At 39.0% G+C, this 20613-nt stretch overlaps 1 protein-coding gene across 8 annotated transcripts in view; it reads left to right on the plus strand.

The window, feature by feature from the left end:
* ptpra (protein tyrosine phosphatase receptor type A) overlaps positions 1-20613 on the plus strand; it is a 351147-nt gene that overhangs the window by 154886 nt on the left and 175648 nt on the right. For all 8 annotated transcript variants that reach the window (XM_069923586.1, XM_069923588.1, XM_069923585.1 and 5 more), the window contains 2 exons: positions 14237-14316; positions 14852-15160. In XM_069923586.1, coding sequence (XP_069779687.1) covers positions 14244-14316; positions 14852-15160 — 382 coding nt within the window. In that variant the 5' untranslated portion in view covers positions 14237-14243. The remainder of the gene's footprint in view (positions 1-14236; positions 14317-14851; positions 15161-20613) is intronic.

The following is a 20613-nucleotide window of genomic DNA, read 5'->3' on the forward strand; positions in this document are numbered from 1 at the left end:
TTTTATTCAGGCACCTGCCTACATTTTACTCATACCTTGATGAAGGGCTCAAGCCCAAAAGGATGGTTATGTATCTTTATCTTTGCTATATAAAGTCCACTGTTTGACCTGTTGAGTTTCTCCAGCGTTGTATTTTTAATTTTCTCCTTTATCCTGTTTGTTACTTCCTCAAAGAATTTCAATAGATTTGTCAGGCAAGATCTCCCCTGAATTCAAGTCTGTTTCATCTTTTGCTTTAAAGTACCCCTCATTCTTCATTAAGATCTCATTCTTAATAGTGGAATCTAAAATCTTGCCCGCCACTGAAGTCAGGCTAACTGGTCTATAGTCTTTTACCTCTACTTTCTTAAAGAGTGGAGTGATATTTACAATTTTCCACTCCTCTGCAACTACTGCCTACTTCTGCCTGCCAGAGGCTTCCATGAGTTATGTGAATTTGTAGCATTTAGCAACGATAGCACTTGTACCTGTCAGTAATACCATAAATTACTGTTATGGATTTTAATTTGGTCACTGTGGTGATATCTTTATTTCAAAGAGTAATCAGTGGTTTAAATTGTGATATCTTTTTTTATTCCTACTCTCACAAATTGTCCACCCAATGGCTTTGTGATACAATGCCAGCAGCAAGTGAGAACTGTTAATCACCACCTTCAGTTTGCTTGTCATAATCCAGGTTATAACCCAGAATGTCCAATGTACTGGACTTGCTCACTCTTCCAACATTCCACCCGTTCCCCCTCCCCCATGTCTGGAAAAAGAAAATAGCTACTTGCAGAAGTGGTGATCCCAGCTGTTTGTGTCTGAGGTGAAAGGCTGCCTGAGGCCTTGGAAAAGATAAAATTCCTGCCATCCTTCATTGTTTTTAGTTTGTGCATATGAATGTAATTCTTGAATAAGAATGTTCATTTCTAAATGCAGTGAAATTATCAAATAAATAGTCTGTTTTACCAATGGAGCTATTTTAATTCTGAATTATATTCAGCACTAAATACTTAAATACATTTATTTATTTGCCAGTGATTGTTTGAGAGAATAAGCACCTTTACAAAAACACTGTGTTGGTTCTTATCTGTTAATTAACACCCAACCCCAACCAACCAATTTTCCCCTGCAACCGCTGCAACCGTGTCTGCCTGTCCCGCATCGGACTTGTCAGCCACAAACGAGCCTGCAGCTGACGTGGACTTTTACCCCCTCCATAAATCTTCGTCCGCGAAGCCAAGCCAAAGAAAAGAAGAATAGCGGAGCATATGACTAGCAGAGAAGGGATCGGACGGAGTCAACATGGATTTACAAAAGGTAAATCGTGCTTGACAAATCTATTGGAATTCTTTGAGATGGTGACAGGTAAAATAGATGGGGGAGAGCCAGTGGATGTGGTGTACCTGGACTTCCAAAAGGCCTTCGATAAGGTCCCGCATAAACGACTGGCTTCCAAAATCAAGGCTCATGGGATTGTGGGCAAAGTATTGATGTGGATTGAGAACTGGCTGGCAGGTAGAAGACAGAGAGTTGGGATAAATGGCTCGTTTTTTTCAGTGGCAGGTGGTGACCAGTGGGGTGCCCCAGCTGTTCACAATTTACATTAATGATCTGGATGAGGGGATTGGATGCAATATCTCCAAATTTGCAGATGTCACTAAGCTAGGAGGGGTTGTGTGCACAGAAGAGGGGGTCAGGAAGCTCCAGTGTGATTTGGATAAATTGAGGGACTGGGCAGATACATGGCAAATGCACTACAATGTGGATAAATGTGAGGTTATCCACTTTGGTAATACAAACCGGAGGGCAGATTACTATTTGAATGGCAATAGATTAAGAGATGGGGAAGTGCAGAGAGACGTAGGGGTACTTGTACACCAGTCTCTGAAGGCGAGCATGCAGGTACAGCAGGTGGTTAAAAAGGCAAATGGTATGTTGGCCTTCATATCAAGAGGGTTTGAGTCTAGGAACAAGGATACCTTACTGCAGCTGTCCAGGGCCTTGGTGAGACCCCACCAGGAGTATTGATCACCTTATCTAAGGAAGGATGTTCTTGCAATGGAGGGAGTGCAGAGGCGATTCACCAGGCTGATACCTGGAATGGCAGGAATGACTTAGGAGGAAAGATTGCGCAAATTGGGATTGTACTCGCTGGAGTTTAGAAGATTGAGAGGGGATCTCATAGAGACCTATAAAATTCTGGCAGGACTGGACAGAATGGATGCAGATGGGACGTTTCCAATGATGGGAAAATCCAGAACCCGGGGCCATGGTTTGAGGATAATAGGCAAACCATTTAGGACCGAGATGAGGAGGAATTTCTTAACCCAGAGGGTGGTGAATCTGTGGAATTCATTGCCACAGAGGGCAGTAGAGGCAGGTTCATTAAATATACTTAAGAAGGAATTAGATCTATTTCTTCAGTATAAGGGTATTAAAGGTTACGGAGAGAAGGTGGGGACGGGGTACTGAACTTTAAGATCAGCCATGATCTCGTTGAATGGCGGAGCAGGCTTGAAGGGTCGAATGACCTACTGCTCCTATCTTCTATGTTTCTAATTGGCCTTTGTTAGAAATTAAAGTACCTTTAAAGAAATTGCTCGAGACAAAAATTGAGAACAAAGAACATTTATTACAACAACAATGCAAAGTTGGGTGCTTCCCCTTACCCTGGGAATACACACACATACTGGGGCTCACCCAACTTTTATACAGTCAATTTCAGTATCAGAGTGCCCTCCCCCTTACATTCTTCTGCCCCCTGGATGGGTTTGGCATAGGTAATCCTTCCTGCCTACGTGCAGTTTCAGTACACTTGGAGGACCAGGGGGTATCCTGTGGGTGTTCCATCATGTCATTGTTCTTATTCACACCTTCCTGATTCTCGGGGCTACAATCTCTTGGTATGCGGAGTTGACTCATTCTATCTAGGGTTGGCTAATTTCATATGTATAAATCTGTGTATGGTTAGCTAATTAGATATGTAGGACTTGGTACTTCTGTCCAGGGCTAGGAGACCTTTATCTGATCCAGACTACCTCAACTTCCTACATTCTATTGTACCTTACCATTCCTTTTCTTAGTCTTATGGTCTTGTCACAAAGACTAGAAGATTCTTATGTTAATCGTGCTGACTCTGCTTTCCTGCATCCTAACCCCCAAGCTTATCCTGTTTGTACTGGTTACAGCCATTAACTGATGAATTTTAGTTTCTTTCATGTTCATAATTTTAGATCAATTTTCCCATCTCTCACACCTTTAATATAGATGCAGTTAATATGTAAGTGAAAATTACATATTTGGAGTTGGGATGAAGGACACTGATTTTCTTTAAGAGATAATGCAATTTTTAAGTCAAGGGAATAAAATGGAGGTACAAAGAGCACTTAACAAGTACCATATATTTAACAAGGTCTATAATAAGCAAGTTCTTAGTTATGGTCATGCTTCCATTGCCTTTTATTTAGCTAAAAGTTTTTTCAGAGGTTATTATTTACTAATTCTTGAAACGGAATGTTCCATTATTGTCTCAGTCTTAAAGAGAAATTCAAATAAGGAATGTCAAATGGAATTTAACTTGGACAGTGTGAAATGTTACACTTTGGGAGGTGAAACTAAGGCAGGAAGTGCAGAGAATGATAAAGACTGGAGGTGTGGGGTGGGGGGGGGGGGGGGGTGTTGTAGAACAGAGACTTGGTGGCTCCAGGTTCATAATTTCATGAATGTGATAACATAGGTTGTCAGGATGGTGAATGTGTTTGGCATGGTTGCCTTCATTGTTAGGGCATTGAGTACAGGCAGGAGCAAAGATGTACAGGATATTGGTGTGACTGCACTTGGCTTGAAGAGGTATATGAAGAGATGTGAACGTATTAATCAGACCCTTCAAGAATCACAAGAGTATTGTGAGAAACAGAAGTGCCTTCACAGAATTTGCTCGAGACAAAAATTGAGAACAAAGAACATTTATTATACAACAATGCAAAGTTGGGTGCTTCCCCTTACCCTGGGAATACACACGTACACTGGGGCTCACCCCAGTACAGTTTATTTCAGTATAGAAGTACCCTCCCCCTTACATTCTTCTGCCTCCTGGATGAGTTTGGCATTAGGCAATCCTGTCTGCCTATGTGCTGTTTCTGTGAACTTGGAGGGCCAGGGGGTATCCTGTCCGTGTTCCATCATGTCATTGTCCTTATTCACACCTTCCTGACTCTCAGGGCTTACTAACTTCTTATATGCAGAACTTGCTAATTCTGTCTAAAAGGCTAGAAGACCCTTATCTTATTCAGACTAAACTTCTGACATTCTATTATCTATCCTTATCCTATTTATACTGGCTTTATTCTTTACACATATATCCATACTAGTTTTCTTCATCTTTCATATTTTCATATTAGTTTTACTCATCTCTCACAATCCTCACTTTTCTTTTAGCTACGCTTCGTGAATTCTCAACTGGAATGTATTACTTGTAAACTTGGTCTTTTTCCCAGCGGGTCAGTAAATGAACGGAAGTCTCAGCATCATCAGACAGAATTTGGGAAACATACATCCTTTGGGTTATAGTGTTCTGACGAGGGGTCCGTTGAATTAAATACTGCACACAAGTCTTTAGGCAGGGGAGCACCATAATGGCCAGAATAGCGAGTCCAGCTGCTATAAGGGCTGTGGGTATCAGACTCCAGTTACCAATAAAAAGTCTAGTCCATCCCACACCGGACCAAGGTTGCCAAGTCTGAACCTGGGCATGGGAAGATTTTCGAACTCCTGAAGAAGTATCTTTAACCACCTGACCGTTGTGAGCATTGTCATTAACCAGTCTTTCACAAACGCTGCCTTCATCAGCCAACGAGTAATCGAGAGCCAGGCGGTTTTGTTGAACTGTGGCTCGTATCTGTCGTCTTTCTTCAGCCCATAAATTCAGGGCCATCACTGTCTGTTTGGTGATGATCTCCAAGGCTGGAGTCTGATTAAACGATTTAAATGCCAAGCAGCTGTGGTGTTCTGGAGCAGCTTATGTCGTTTACAACTGGAACTCCCCTTACAGTGGTGGTTCTTAACATTCCGAATGTCTGTGTGACCCAAAGGATGATTTACAGGAGACCAAGTTGGGGAGGGGTGTTTCTTGTCACTTAACCTGAGTTGCAGCTTGTCTGCGAACATTAGCATAAGTATCACTGAACCTGTGAGTTGCAGCTTGTCTGTGAACATTAGCATATCTATTCACTCTATCTCTGCTACATGTACAATCCTGACTAACATTCTGTCTGTCATTGTCCCACCATCTTCTTTGTACTATCTCTTTAAAACTCCTCTTTTTAATATCTGTAGAGGCCGGAATACAAACCGTCTACTCCCCTAGGGCCATTCTGTTCCCCTGGACCATGTTGGGATCCTATATTAATCCATACTAAATAAGGTACCACACTATGACTATACTCTATACCTGCGCCCTGTCTGCATTCTAAAGGTAAATAATTGTCACCTCTGCTGCCCCTATTCCAGGAGGACTTAATACATTGTGAGCAATTTGGTGATTTCCCAAAAATTGGGAACCAGCAAGTAAACAAAACAGCAAATGGTAAAAACAACATAACAGCACTTTTTCCCAGCGTAGTGTAACTTTCAGATCAGAAGGATGAAGGACTGCACGCCAGGTGGATGGTAGATTATCAATGTCTTTAGTCCGTGGATCAGCAGCTTGTTTAATTCGTTCTATGTGAGTCCACCCCTTTTTTTTCATTCGCACTGCAGTGTCTGTAATCAAAAGTACACAATAGGGGCCGTCCCAGACAGGTTTTAGTTGGTAATCTTGCCAAGCTTTTACATATACCCAATCACCAGATTTAATAAAATAAATAGGATGCTCCGGGGTGGGTTTTGAGCTAATAAACCCTTCCGTTTTAATTCGTATAGAGAGGCAGAAAGTCCCTTTAAATATTTGGATATGTACTGGTCGTTCGCCTCAGGGGTAGGGGTATTAAAAGGTGACATACAAGGTTCAAGTATACCAACTGGTCAATTACTGGCTGCAGCCCCTTTCAGCCAGCCATCGGAATTGGATACTGCTTTCGTCTAATTACTTGCTCAGGATCTTTTAAAGTAACTTGCAAGGGAGAAATATCTAACACTCCTCTATTGCCTCTTTTTGCCCGTACTCCAGGATTTATTAGTTCCCGATCCTCCTTGGTTAATACATGCAATTGAACCCCGATACCTGATTCCTGTGGTCTGGTGCTGATAGCCAATTGGTCCTGTAAATCTCATCCTAACAAACAAACTCCAGCTTGGGGAACCAGTAGAATATCCTCCGTTACTATCTTCTCTCCCATTTGTATTCTTACATCCCTTAATACAGGGAGTGTAAAATCTCTTCCTCCTACTCCCTAAATCATCACTGTCCCCTCTATCTTAACACCCTCGGGTGGTTGTAAAATACTAGACTGGGCTGCCCCAGAATCTACTAAAAGGTCATCTTGTCACTGTGGGGTTCTATGCTTAAATTTACCAATTGTTCTCTGTGCAGCCCCATGGTGTGTATTGACTAAGAACCGTGACCCCCCTATTCATAATCTGCTTCCATCTGTCGGACTCTGGCTTTACCCTACCCTTAATTTAGTCTATGTGTCGTCTGAGTCCAGCGTGTTCGTTAAATGAAGTGATAGGAGAAGGTATTCGATTCAACAATCAGTTTATTACACAGCACAAGAATAAAGCTTAACAGATCTCTGGTTCAGTCGTTAGTTCATAGGTCACCTGCACAGTGAGCTATTCCCCAAGACTGACCTCTACTGTCCAGTCTCTACAGTTTATATAGCTCAACCTTATCATACAGAACAAAAGTTGGCTTCCTTTGCTAGATTTAATTATCATACAGAACAAAAGTTGGCTTTCTTTGCTAGATTTCTTGCATAAGATTTATCACAAGTAATTTCCTGCTCTGCAGTTATCTGGGGTGTAGAGCTCCCATCTTAATCCTCAAAGTTGTTTTGATCAGAAATCAATTTCTACCCCAGATATTTCTAAATTATTTCTTTGTTCTCATCTGGCCATATTCTTCTGTTCTACTCAACACCTCCTTCTGTCTTAGCCTTCTTACTGATTCCATTCCTTAACCTTCCGACTAAATTGTTTCATACATATCCTCTCTTTTGTATTTTGGGAGCAGGCAATTCTAAACCTACTGTAATCAGCCAACTTTGCTACATACTGTGGCTGCCCCTGACTTACATTACTCTTTCCCTTCACCATGAGCTAAATATTAAATTGTTACATAGGACTGGATTCATGTATACAAACTGAATAGTACATAAGCATATATTCTACATATTTTCTATGATTAATTAACCCCTATATTCCAACACATCAGTGCGTAAGATTGTGTCTCCCTGGCTCGCATTGGGCATTCTCTCTTAAAATGTCCCTCCTTTTTACAATGGTAGCAAACTAATGCTCCTGTTTCCCAATTCCTACCGGGATTACCACGAGGTCCAGGGAATGGTCGTCGTCCCCGGAATTCCCCTCTACCCTTGCCCCTGCTCTGGTCTCTACTCTCCCACTCCCGGAGCTCCTCCCAATGTCCAGGAGCTGGCACACAGCCCCTACCCTTTCCTTGCTGTCCCTCCATGACTTCCTTGACTGCCTGCATCAAAATCTTAGCCTTTCCTTTCTGTTTATTGGGCATTCTCTCTTAAAATTACGCACCTCCGTACTAGTCAGAGGCACATTTACGAAACCGAGACCCCCTCCCATGGGAACTTCCCATAAAGGTCTCATCCAGTTAATTTCTGGCTTATCCTCTCCTTTATAATGTCTAGATTCCTGCTCTCTGGGAAATGAATCAAAGGGTTCTGCCCTTCCCTTCCGGAGGGTCTCACACTGTTTTGAATCAAAGTCTCCTCCCTCTCTTGTCAATTGAGGTGGTAATCTAGTACTTTGTGAACAGGTCATCATACCACCCCTATTTTCTTCTCCTTTCTTTAGCTGTGGGGGAGGAGGGGAAGGTGCAGAAGGGTAGAACATAGGAGAGAGGGGAAAGATAGGAGCCGGCATAGGAGGAGCATAAAGTGGAGGAAGGGAATGTAACACATCCCATCCTTGTGTTTCAGGGACAAAAGGTTCCTCATCCTTCTTGTCCTTACATTCCTTTTCATTCAAAACCAGTTGATCAACCGATCCACTGAGCCAGCAGGCTAGGCTGCATATTCTCTGCTCTCAATATTATCTCTTTGATTTTGATAGAGCCAGATGTTCAATGTCTGACACATCCAGTCCTCATCGGATCCGAACTTTGGCCAATATACCGAATTCCCTTTTATCGGGTTTTTTAACCCATTCCTTTTTTTTAAAATTTTTTATTTTTCACACCATAAATCACATTAGCCATGATATACACTATTTCTTTTTCACATATATACAGTGACTTTTTCTCCCCCCCCCCCCCACTCCTCCCAAGCCACCCCCCCACCCCCCCCTCTCATCCATTTTAGGTATACAATCTAGGTTGCATTAAGCCAGTCAGACAATGTTGTCATTCAACAAAAATACACCAGAAATTCTACTGAGTCCATTCCTTTCTTTCCTTCTCCTTCCATCAACTTAGGTAGTGTTTGTCCCCGGTAGGTTTTCGCTATTGTATTCAATGCAAGGCTCCCATACTTGTCCGAATATTTCCATATTATTTCTTAACCTATATGCCATTCCCTCCAATGGAATACATTTATTCATTTAAGTTTAGTAGTTTCTTCCTTTTAATTTGGTTATGTATTCCATTAATATTTAAAGTCATATAGTTCAGCGTAGCCCTTTTATATTTTGTTTATCTTCTCTTTCCGTTTTTCCCTCATTACCTTTCCTCCTTTTCCATTTCTGTTTTCTTATTTTCAACTCTTTATAAGACAACATTCCTACAACATCCAACATTTTCCTTATTCTCCTATTTCTATCTTATTTATCCCCAATCTCCCCTTCCCCTCCTGAGTTGTCCTTTATCCCTTGTCGGACAACCACATCTCCCCTCTCCATTTGGATTTGCGAATCCACTCGCAAGCGTCAACTGATTTTGCAGTGACCGCTATTTCCCCCCACCCCGCCCCCCCAGAAAAGATTTCACTTTTCATATGTCACAAAGGTCACTCTTTTAATTCCCTCCTTATTCTCTCTATTCCATTACCTTCCCTTATTAATTCTTGTCTATACTATCTATATTTTCCTCTATGCACATTGTCTCTATTCACTCTTATACCTCTTTACCCGCATACATATCAATCGTGATCATTTTTACTCTCATTACCCGTCTTCATCCCTCAGTCTATTTTTGTCTTTACCCACATACATATCCATCGTGATCATTTTAACTCTCATTACCCGTCTTCCTCCCTCAGTCTATTTTTGTAATTGTTCTGCAAATTTTCGTGCTTCTTCTGGATCCGAGAATAGTCTGTTTTGTTGTCCTGGAATGAATATTTTCAATACCGCTGGATGCTTTAGTATAAATTTATACCCTTTCTTCCATAAAATCGCCTTTGCTGTATTGAACTCTTTTCTCTTCTTTAGGAGTTCAAAACTTATATCTGGATAAATGAAGATTTTTTGCCCTTTATACTCCAGTGGTTTGTTGCCCTCTCTTACTTTTTCCATTGTCTTCTCCAGTATCTTTTCTCTTGTAGTATATCTTAGGAATTTTACTACAATAGATCTTGGTTTTTGTTGTGGTTGTGGTTTAGAGGCCAATACTCTATGTGCCCTTTCTATTTCCATTTCTTGCTGTAGTTCTGGACATCCTAGGGTCTTAGGGATCCACTCTTTTATAAACTCCCTCATATTCTTGCCTTCTTCATCTTCCTTAAGGCCCACTATCTTTATGTTATTTCTTCTGTTATGGTTTTCCATTGTATCTATTTTTTGAGCTAGTAGTTCTTGTGTCTCTTTAGTTTTTTTATTAGATTCCTCCAATTTCTTTTTTAAGTCTTCTACCTCCATTTCTGCTGCTACTGCCCGCTCTTCCATCTTGTCCATTTTCTTTCCCATTTCTGTTAAGGTCATCTCTATTTTATTCATTTTCTCTTCTGTGTTGTTTATTCTTTTTCTTAAATCCTTAAATTCCTGTGTTTGCCATTCTTTAAATGATTCCATGTATCCTTTAATAAGAGAAAGTATATCCTTTATCTTGCCTTTCTTTTCTTCTTCTATTTCACTGTACTCTTCCTCTTCCTCTTCTTCTTCCTCTGGGTTGGCCATCTGTTGTTTCTTTGGTGCCCTTTCCTCCTCTTCTTTCTTGTTTCTATTGTCTTCTGTGGTCTCTTCTTGCTGCAGGTGTTCTGCAGCTGTCATTGCCGGTTGTGGAGATCGACTCCCCAGCTGGTCCCCCCTCCCGTCGGTGTGTTTTTTTTCATGCGCAGTTGCGCACTTTTACTCGGCTCTGCGAGCCATTTTTGTAGTCCATTATTTATCGACCTGAGGGAGCGGGTTTCTCTCTCCGCAGCGGGCCTCTTCGGACAGGTAAGGCCTTCACCTTTTTCCTCCTTTGTCTTCTCTTCCTCTCTTCTTATCGTTGCTTTCGATTTTTCTTTTTTTGTCGCCATCTTCTTTCCACCCTTATACTCACTTTTCTGTAACTTTTATTTCTGTGCCTTTGTGTTTTCCTTTGTTTTTCCCGACTTTTCTGGAGAGGGCTGGAGTTCACCGTCCAGCCACTACTCCATCACGTGACTCCCCCCGTCTGTTTGTCTTTCCCACGAGTTTTCCCCGCACCCCAATCAGATAGCATTAATCCTAATGGACTTTGCTTAGTTATCTGATTGTCCCGTCCTTCCTTAGGATTATTTCCCTTGCTACTCACACCTCCCATACTAACAGGTAAGTAAAATTCCTCTTACCGGGATCCAGTAGCTATTCCTAGTGTGCTTCCTTAACGTCCTTCCATCGTTTGTTCTCAATGCCTCTTCTCGGATATCATCCACTGACAAGTCACCCGCCGTCCATGAGTCCAGCTGAATCAGCCGGGGTGCACCTACCCCTGTTGTCGGGCACTCTGTCAGTGGAGGGAGTGGGATCCCGGACGAGCCCCCATTTGTGAGAAACAGAAGTACCTTCACAGAATTTGCTCGAGACAAAAATTGAGAACAAAGAACATTTATTATACGACAATGCAAAGTTGGGTGCTTCCCCTTACCCTGGGAATACACACATACACTGGGGCTCACCCAACTTTTATGCAGTAGAAGTACCCTCCCCCTTACATTCTTCTCCCTCCTGGATGAGTTTGGCATTAGGCAATCCTGTCTGCCCACGTGCTGTTTCTGTGAACTTGGAAGACCAGGGGGTATCCTGTCGGTGTCCCATCATGTCATTGTCCTTATTCACACCTTCCTGACTCTCAGGGCTTACTAACTTCTTATATGCAGAACTTGTCTAAAAGGCTAGAAGACCCTTATCTTATACAGACTAACTTTACTTCCTACATTCTATTATCTACCCTTATCCTATTCATACTGGCTTTATTCATTACACATATATCCATACTAGTTTTCTTCATCTTTCATATTAGTTTTGCTCATCTCTCACAGTAGTGAGTGAGACCTGTATCTGTATGTATCTTTGTACAGTAGCATATTAATTGGGGGGGGCACTGGGGGTGGGTCCACCCAGTTGCCAGCCTGAGGGAATGCCAAAATAGGGACCCCAGAAAGTAAAGCTCAAAGCTAGTGTAGTTTTAATGCACTATCTGCAAGAAAAAATGTCAGAAACCATGCTAGTGTTTCCCCCCCAATTTTTTTAGGGTCATTATTCTTCCTTTGATTCAATCATTACTTTTATTACATTTTTCAATTCTAAGACATAATAAAATATTGATTAATCTGTTTTAGGGAGCTTGCGCTGTTGTGTTAATCTGTTTCAGGTAGCTCGCGCTGTTATATATTCAAAATGAGCAGACCAAACAAGCAAAAAGTTTGTCATTATTCAGTGGAGTTCTTGAAGTTTGGGTTTTTACCTGCAGTACATGATGAACGGGCACCTTTTTGCCTATTATGTCAGCAGACTTTGACAAATGAATCAATGAAAGCAGGCCATCTTTAAACTCATTTGAGGTTAAAACATCCTAACAATGTCAATTCGAAATTGGAATATTTTAAATCTCAGAGAAGTTTGAAAATTGATTTAAAAAATCACTTCATGATTCACTGCACAAACTACAGCCCTGAATTGTACCCTTGAAGCGAGCTATGGAATTACTGTACTGATAGCAAAACATAGGAAGAATCATACGATTGGGGAAGAACTGATTAAACCCACATTATCATTGTTTCTCAAAACAGTTATGCAAAAGGATGACACATGTCCGAGCAATGCCATTGAGTAATAGTGTAATAGTATTGTCTGCAACAGAATAGATGACACGGGCCAAGATACTGAAAAACAGCTTATCGAGAAGTTGAAATCACGAAAGTTCTCAATACAACTGGATGAATCTACCGTATGAGACAGTGAGGCTCTGTTATTGGCATACGTGAGATATATTGATCAGGAAGAGTTTCAAGAAGAGATGTTGTTTTGTGAATCATGAGAAACAACCGCTACTACAGTTGACATCTACAGCAAGCTCAAAAATTATTTGGATGAAAAGGAAATATTGTATCTTGTGCTATAGATGGTGCACCTGCTAGGATGGGTAAAAAACAGGATGTTTAAAATTAATGAAGGATGACCATCCAAATATGTTGGTTGTGCATTGTGTTATCCATTGAGAAAACTTGGTTGCCAAAAAAGTTTCCCCTGTTCCACACAAGACACTGCATTCTGTGATCAAGTGTATCATGCTATCAAAGCTAATGCCAAATGTGAACATCTGTTTAAGCAGTTTTGTGTCAATAAAAATGCAGAACATGTGAGATTATTGCTTCACACTGAAGTAAGGTGGTTGCCAAAGGGAAACTGCTTCAAAAGGTTTATGAAACTGTTTGATCTCCTCGCCAAACTTTTAAAGGGCAAACCTGAAATGAAGCTCCTGCTAACAACAGATGGCAAAGCTTAAGTGAGTTACTTCATGGACATTTTTGAGAAACTAAGTACATTGAACAAGCATCTCCAAGTAGCAAATATGATGCTTATTGATGCAAAGAAAGATATTTGGATTCATGACACTTTTAGAATTATGCCAAAGGAATATTTCTGCAAGAAATTTCAGTCAATTCTATTGGTTGAATAAGTGTGAGGTAACTAATGCTGCTACAAAAGTCAATGTTCACCATTTGAAAATGTTGGCTACTGACCAGTGACAGATTTTGTGTTTTAAAGGCAATGGATTTTCCCTCTTGGTTAACTCACCCATTGCTGGTGGACTTATCTGCAATACCAAGAGGAGTTATCTGAGTTGCAACATGATGAATCTGTGAAAACTCTGTTGAAATTGAAAAGGACCATGATGTGGCTGTCTAATGAGATTGAAAAGAATTACCAAACTCGACTACTTTAGCAAGGGAACTATTGATCCATTTTCCATCTTATTTAATAGAATGTGGCTTCAATGCTCTTAGTGATTTGCTATAAGCTAAGAGAAACGAACTGGAAATTACAAAACATAGAGATTTAAGGTTGAAAACCCAACACCCAACCCCAACCAACCAATTTTCCCTTGCAACCGCTGCAACCGTGTCTGCCTGTCCTGCATCGGACTTGTCAGCCACAAACGAGCCTGCAGCTGACATGGACATTACCCCTCCATAAATCTTCGTCCGCGAAGCCAAGCCAAAGAAGGAAATTAGTCCCTTGAATCAAAAAAAAATCTGCAGCCAGTGTCAGGGACAAGGTTCCCACTGAAGTGACAACAATTGTTGAATGTGTGTTGAGATGGTTGACATATTGAAGTAGTAGTTGAATATGAAATACGTGTTCCAGTATTCTCGACCTTAAATGTCTTGAAATAAACTTGCAGTAAATGATTTAATTAAAACTTCTTTTGAATATATAATGTTTTTCCCGCTAATGATGGGGTGTACTTTTTTTTTGGAAAAATTAAAGTGGGGTCTAGGGCAAAAAAGGTGGAGAACCACTGGTTTAGAGGAATATGGACCAAATGTAGGCAAATGGGTTGAGCCCAGTTGGCTGTGGCAAGTTGGGTTGATGGACATGTTTTCATGCTCTAGAAATCTATGATTCTCCATATCTGATGTATTGAGGGATATCTTCAATACCACGGGAATGCTGCAAAAAATATCTATGATAAAATAATGTTCACTTTTATTTCCAGCTTTACCATGGATATCTGGTTTTTGTTTCACCTGCTGATTTGCAGCTGTCCTATATGCCTTCAAGCACAGAACACAACAGGTTGGTAATGGAAGTTACTGCATTATAATCTAAATTGCTCCTTGGCTTCTGATCAATGTGTTGGAAAATCACACTTATTTTAAATTAGTTTCCAGTCTGAAAAATTGGTATCTTAAAATATATGCTTCAGTCGGTTTTAGTATGAATAAAAATATAAATCACTTAATTTTCTTTATCAAATTGCAATAAAATCCATTATGTTCAATAAGAATTGCACTGAAGCCGACAACAATTGAAAGAAAAATTAAGTATTTCAAATCAATATTTCTGCAGATATTAAAGCCACTATTTCTGCTTGTGTTTATCAAATTCAACATGTGTAGATGAATCTGAATGTACTGAATCTAAAGTGCATTTTTATATTGTTAATGGTGTAATACATTCATGGTGTGTGATGTGGAATATGTTTTTTCCATGTGGTACTTCTGTTCCCTTTTTATTTTGTTTCTCACTTGTCTGCTTCATTCATATATAAATTGCTTTTTAATGCATGCCCTTAGCCAATTTCAGTTTTTGATCTACTTTTTGCTTTTAGTTTCTCCTTCTGCCACCATCACCATCACCTCAAGCTTAACAAACTCAACTTTGCAAGTAGAAAATTCAACAGTCCAAGCAACCCCCAACCCAGGATCAACATCTATGACTGGAGATGATTCAAAAATGTTTAATACAACAGATACTGCCAATGAGAATTCTACTATAGCTACAACAGGAGCAACAAAAAAACCAATGCAGGAAGTGACTCCAAATATTACAAATTCTAATGCAACAGCCAATCCATCCATAACGGCAAATGGAAAATCAAATGAGTCGTCAGTCGAAACAACTGCAGTCCCCACATCAGGTAGAACAAGCTTCATCATGACATTTTGTTCAGATTTACTTTTGCTTGAAAAACAAATCCTGCTGTGATTATGTTGTGCTTGATTGAAAAATAATGAATTTGTTGCATTGATTTATTTCAAAAAGTGGAAAAAACATTTATTTGTGAAGTGTGGGTCATGAAAAGTATTAATAATACATTAATCATCCAACTACATTCAGATGCATGGGTTTCATTTATCGCACGTTATCCTTTCCCTCGCATGATTCACGATGTGTTTCTTGCCTTTGTGCTTCGAGGGTGAAAAGGACGCGAGTTTTACTTTACTGACCCCTGGAGATTCTAGGCTTCTCTGATCCTTTTGTTCTTTCTGATGCTCTCATGTTTTCCATAAATAGAAAGGTGTCAACTCAGCTGTTCTTGAGCTTCAGTTTTTGTAGCTCTGGTAACTCAAAGGGAAGCTGGTGTCATCCTTCAATATTTGCCCACTTGTGCTGAATCGAACCATTTGGATTATAATAGGGACTTTGAACAGATGATTGTTTCTTTTGCACATTGAAGTGAGTCAGATTAAATTGACATAGCTTAGGGGTTTCAAAATGAGAAAGGCACACTACTCATTTTTTTCATGACCACTGGCTGTGATTTTAAAAGTTATTCAATTCAAAACCAAGGCCCCACATTTATAAAATGGATCAAAGAATCAAACAGTACAGGGACTTACTTCATCGATGCTGGCCATCATGCCTGTACATATAAATCCCACTTGATACATTAATTCCATATTCCTCAAGGGCCTATTCAGATGCTTTGTAAAACTTATTACTGTTCCTGTCTTTACCATCTCTAGCATCTCATTGCAGATGCTAACTACTCTGTGTGGAATATTTACCCTTCAGATACTCTTTAAGCTTCTCTTTCTCATCTTGAGAGTATCCAATTTGGTTTTTGATATCTCTATCATGGGAAACATACACTGGCCACCTACCGTCTATACACATCTTCTAATTTTATATTAACTCTTGTAATGTCATCTTTGAGCCTCCTTTACTCCATGGAAAACTGTCCCAGCCTATCCATTTTCTCCTGAAACTTCAAGCCCTCCAAACCTGCAATGTCATTGTGAATCTTTTCTGCACCCTCTCTTGCTTAATCACACCCTTCTTCATATTTTGCACATCCAACATGATAACTTCAGTGTTCAGTGCATAGGGTGATGAAGGCAAGCATGCCAAAAAACCTTCCTCACCACTCTGATTACCCGTGTTCCTATTATCAAGGACTTGTACATGAAGGGCAAGTCTATTCAACAACTTCCAACTCTCAGAGTATCCATTCAAGCTGCCTTCAAAATGAGAATGCTCAAATGAAATGAACTTGGATATCCTTCCACTTGGTTAGTCGTGAGAATAGGTGGCACGGTTAGTATAGTGGTTAGTGCAATGCCTTTACAGCAGCAGCTTTGGGAAATGGAGTTTGAATCCTGTGCTGTCTGTAAGGACATTGTATGTTTTCTCTATGTCTGCTGGGGCTTTCCTGGGGATCATTTTCTTCCCACCATTCAAAATGTAGGTTGTCGGTTAATTGGGTGTAAATTGGGAGGCACGGACTCATGGGCTGAAGTGGCCTGTTACTACGCTGTATGTCTAAATTTTAAAAATAAGAATATTTTCTCTGAGCACAAATTATTTTTCTTTGTGCCTTTAGATTATTCCTCTCAAATTTATTGTAAGGCATTCATAATTTGTTGAAGTTAATTTGCATGTGGTTACTGGGAAATAACATTGTGTACTCAAATTATCTTCCTTGTCTTTAGGTGAAGCACACTGATATGGAGTGCAATCACTGAATAATGAGTTGCAAATATTATCTTATTTAGCCGCTGCTGTGCATGCATTGTTTTAGAAAATCTACTGTTTAATTACCAAGGCTACTGATTTATGACGAATCAGTAATTTTTTGTGAATGAAGTTATTAATTAATTTTGCTTTTCAAAATGCCAAGATCAAAAACATATAGACCCAATTCTGATTTACCTTTCAAAGAGATTTGATGTTATAAGAGGTCAAATACTGTATATGTTTTTTTTTTAAACTTTATTTAAAATTTTATGACATGAATAAAATAAAAATTACATTTAAAGAAATAATAAAAAATAAGATAATAAAAATTAGAATACTACATCATTAAACTACACAAATTAACCCCCCCAATAATTATAACACAACATTAATCGTCTAATTTAAAATTAGTCCAATCCTCCCCCCCAAAATAAAGAGTGAAGAATTAATTAACAATGTTGTAAATAAAATAGAAAAAACCCCACTTACAAAAAAAAGGATAAAACTTAACAACAAAAAAAAACTTACTAACAACAAAAAAAATCAATACTAAAATAATACCCTTAAACATATATTTAAATCAAACATAATACACGTATTTAACCAATGATATCTGTTATACAAAAGATCATAATTAATAATACATAAATACAGAATTTCCATTAATACCAAGTTTCCTTTATAATTCATCGAGAGTACAAAAACATCCCTTAGAAAAACAATCAGATAAACTTTTTATTCCCTTCCCCTCCCCTTATATAAAAAAAGAAAAAAAAGAAAAAAAAGTTCAAACTCTTATAAAATTCTCCATATTCTTCATTTATATCATCTTCAAAATTCTCTATCGAAATTAACTTAATTTTATTAAACTCTTCTCCCTCAATGTGTTTGTACATGATTTTCTTCTTTTTCTTCTTATCACCTTTCCCCTCAACTTCCTCTTCATCTAATTCAAGATCCTCAATTTTTGACTTATTATCTTCTGTGACATCATCCTCTTAAAAAAGAGAAAAAAGAGAAAACTCCCCCCCAAAAAAGGAGAGAAAAAAAACCTCCTAATTCCCTCTCAATTACAATCAGAAAAGAAAAAGAGTTAAAAAAAAATTATTTATTTAAAAAAAATAATTAAAAAAAACCTTCACTTCTTAACCAAAAAATTAAAAAGAAAAAAAAACAGGTTGGAGGTCACAACTACCTCCTCCTGTTTAAACCGCCCAAAGCGGTAACTCCCCCAAAATATTGGGTGTGAGATAACTCACAGGTAGCTGATGACTTCTGGAAACTAGTGCCCACCCAGTTCCCTCGCCCAACTCCCATTTCATTAAACTATCATCATTATTTAAACTATTTAAACTCTTCTCAAAAAAAAAGATAAAAGATTTATTTTTTTAAATCAACGTTACCACTTCGGTCACCATTGCTTCCATTTCTTTTAAAAATCTGGATCCCACCTTACATCCCTACTCTCTTTGGAGACCTTAAAGGTCTACATTGTTCCTGAAACTGGATGATTGGTAGAGACTGAGCAAAGTCCATAACCTCTTTAGGATTGTCAAAGAACTTTGGCTGATTTCCATCCTGAAAAATCTTCAATACCACAGAATACCTGAATGTTGCCTTATGTCTTTTTTTCCCACAACCGTTCTTTCACAGAATTAAATTCGCGTCGTTGAAACATAATTTCTTGACTCAAATCTTGATAGAAGAAAACAGGATTATTCTGAATCATCAAAGGAGATCTATTTTGCTGGGCATTTCTAATAGCCATACGTAAAATTGTCTCTCTGTCACAATAGTTTAAACAACGGATCAGAACAGGTCTTAGATTCTGTCCTGAAAAAGATTTTCTTCTTAAAACTCTATGAGCACGTTCCAGTATTAAACCTTCAGGGAATTTATCCTGTCCTAACACTCGTGGAATCCATTCAGTAAAAATTTTTCTTGGATCTGGTCCTTCTATGCCTTCTGGCAAACCAACAATTTTCACGTTGTTTCGTCTAGATTGATTCTCCAAATAATCAACCTTTTTTGCTAAATTTTTATTTTGGATCTGCAATGTTTCAATTATTCTATTTTCATCTTGCAGTTGATCCTGTACATCGACTAAACCTTGATCACACATTTCAAATCTTTCAATGGTTTCAAGCTTAAAAGCTCCATTAATGGCTTCCGCCATCACATTAATCTTGGAAATAAACGGGTTCACAAAATTAGCTAAGTGACTCAGTACAGAATACATCTTATCTTCAAGATCCTTAACAAACATTTCAACAGAAGTAGATACATGCATAATGCCGAATTCTGTACGTCTTTGGTGACCAGAACTGCACACAGTATTCCAAATTTGGCCTCATTGATGCCTTATACAACCTCAAAATAACATCTCAACTCTTGAAGGCCAAGATGCCAAAAGCTTTCTTTATAACCCTGTCTACCTGTGACGCCACTTTCAGGGAATTCTGTATCTGCATTCCCACTTTGGACATTCAGCCAATTTCAGATGCATTTTACAACTTATCCATAGATACCTCCTGTCTGAACCTTCTGAACTAACCTCTCATGTGGGACCTTGTCAACGGCCTTACAAACGTCCACGTAGACAACATCCACAGACTTTCCTTCATCTACCTTCTTGGTAATCTCCTCAAAAAACTTTATAAGGTTCGTTAAACATGACCTAACATGCACAAAGCCATGCTGAATATCCTTAATCAGCCCTTGGCTGTCCGAATACTTTTATATCCAATCCCTCAGAACACCTTCCAATAATTTATCCATTATTTACATCAGGCTTACCAGGCTGTAATTTCCTGGTTTACTTTTGGAGCCTTTTTTAAACAATGGAACAACATGAGCTAGCCTACAAACCTCCAGCACCTCAATTGAGGCTAAGAGATTTTAAATATTTCTGCCTGCAATTTCTACACTTGTCTCCACTAAGGTCCAAGGGAATATCATGTCAGGCCCGGGGGATTTATCTACCTTTATTTGCTGAAAGGCAGCAAGCATTCCACTACTGCTTGTTTCACTTCCTTCCTTGTACACCATGCCAGTTTCCTGAGAAAATACTGATGCAAAAAAACTGTTTAAGGTGTCCCCCATTTCGTTAGGTTCCCCATACATTGATGACCACTCTGATCTTATAGGGGACCAAAATTTCCCTTTAAACTTTTCTCTTTTCACCCTTAACTCATGTCCTTTTGTCATTTATTTCACCTTACCTCAGTGGAAAAGAGGTTTAGTGAGATAAACATGTCAAATACATTTTTCATTTTCAATTTCATATTAATCTTTAATTGTAATATGGGAATATCTGTACTTGAAATTTTGGCTGGTTGGTAATGTACGTCTCTTGATACATTAAAATTTAAATTGAAGCATAATCACTCTTTTAAATAACCTTCCTACAAATCTGAACTAAAACAAGTTATTCTTAAAAGTTCAGATTATTAATTCCACCCCCCCCCCCCCACCACCCCACCCCACCAGTTCACTAATGATGTGGAAAACATTTTGAACAACAGAATTAATTTAAACTGTTTAGAGGAAGTATTGTGTCCATTTCTCATTTATATTAAATTAGTTTGGTCATTTAATAAAATTAAATAAAACTAGAAAACCACAATATATGTC

This window comes from Narcine bancroftii, chromosome 3 (assembly GCF_036971445.1).
Source record: "Narcine bancroftii isolate sNarBan1 chromosome 3, sNarBan1.hap1, whole genome shotgun sequence".
NCBI classification, from domain to species: Eukaryota; Metazoa; Chordata; class Chondrichthyes; order Torpediniformes; family Narcinidae; genus Narcine; species Narcine bancroftii.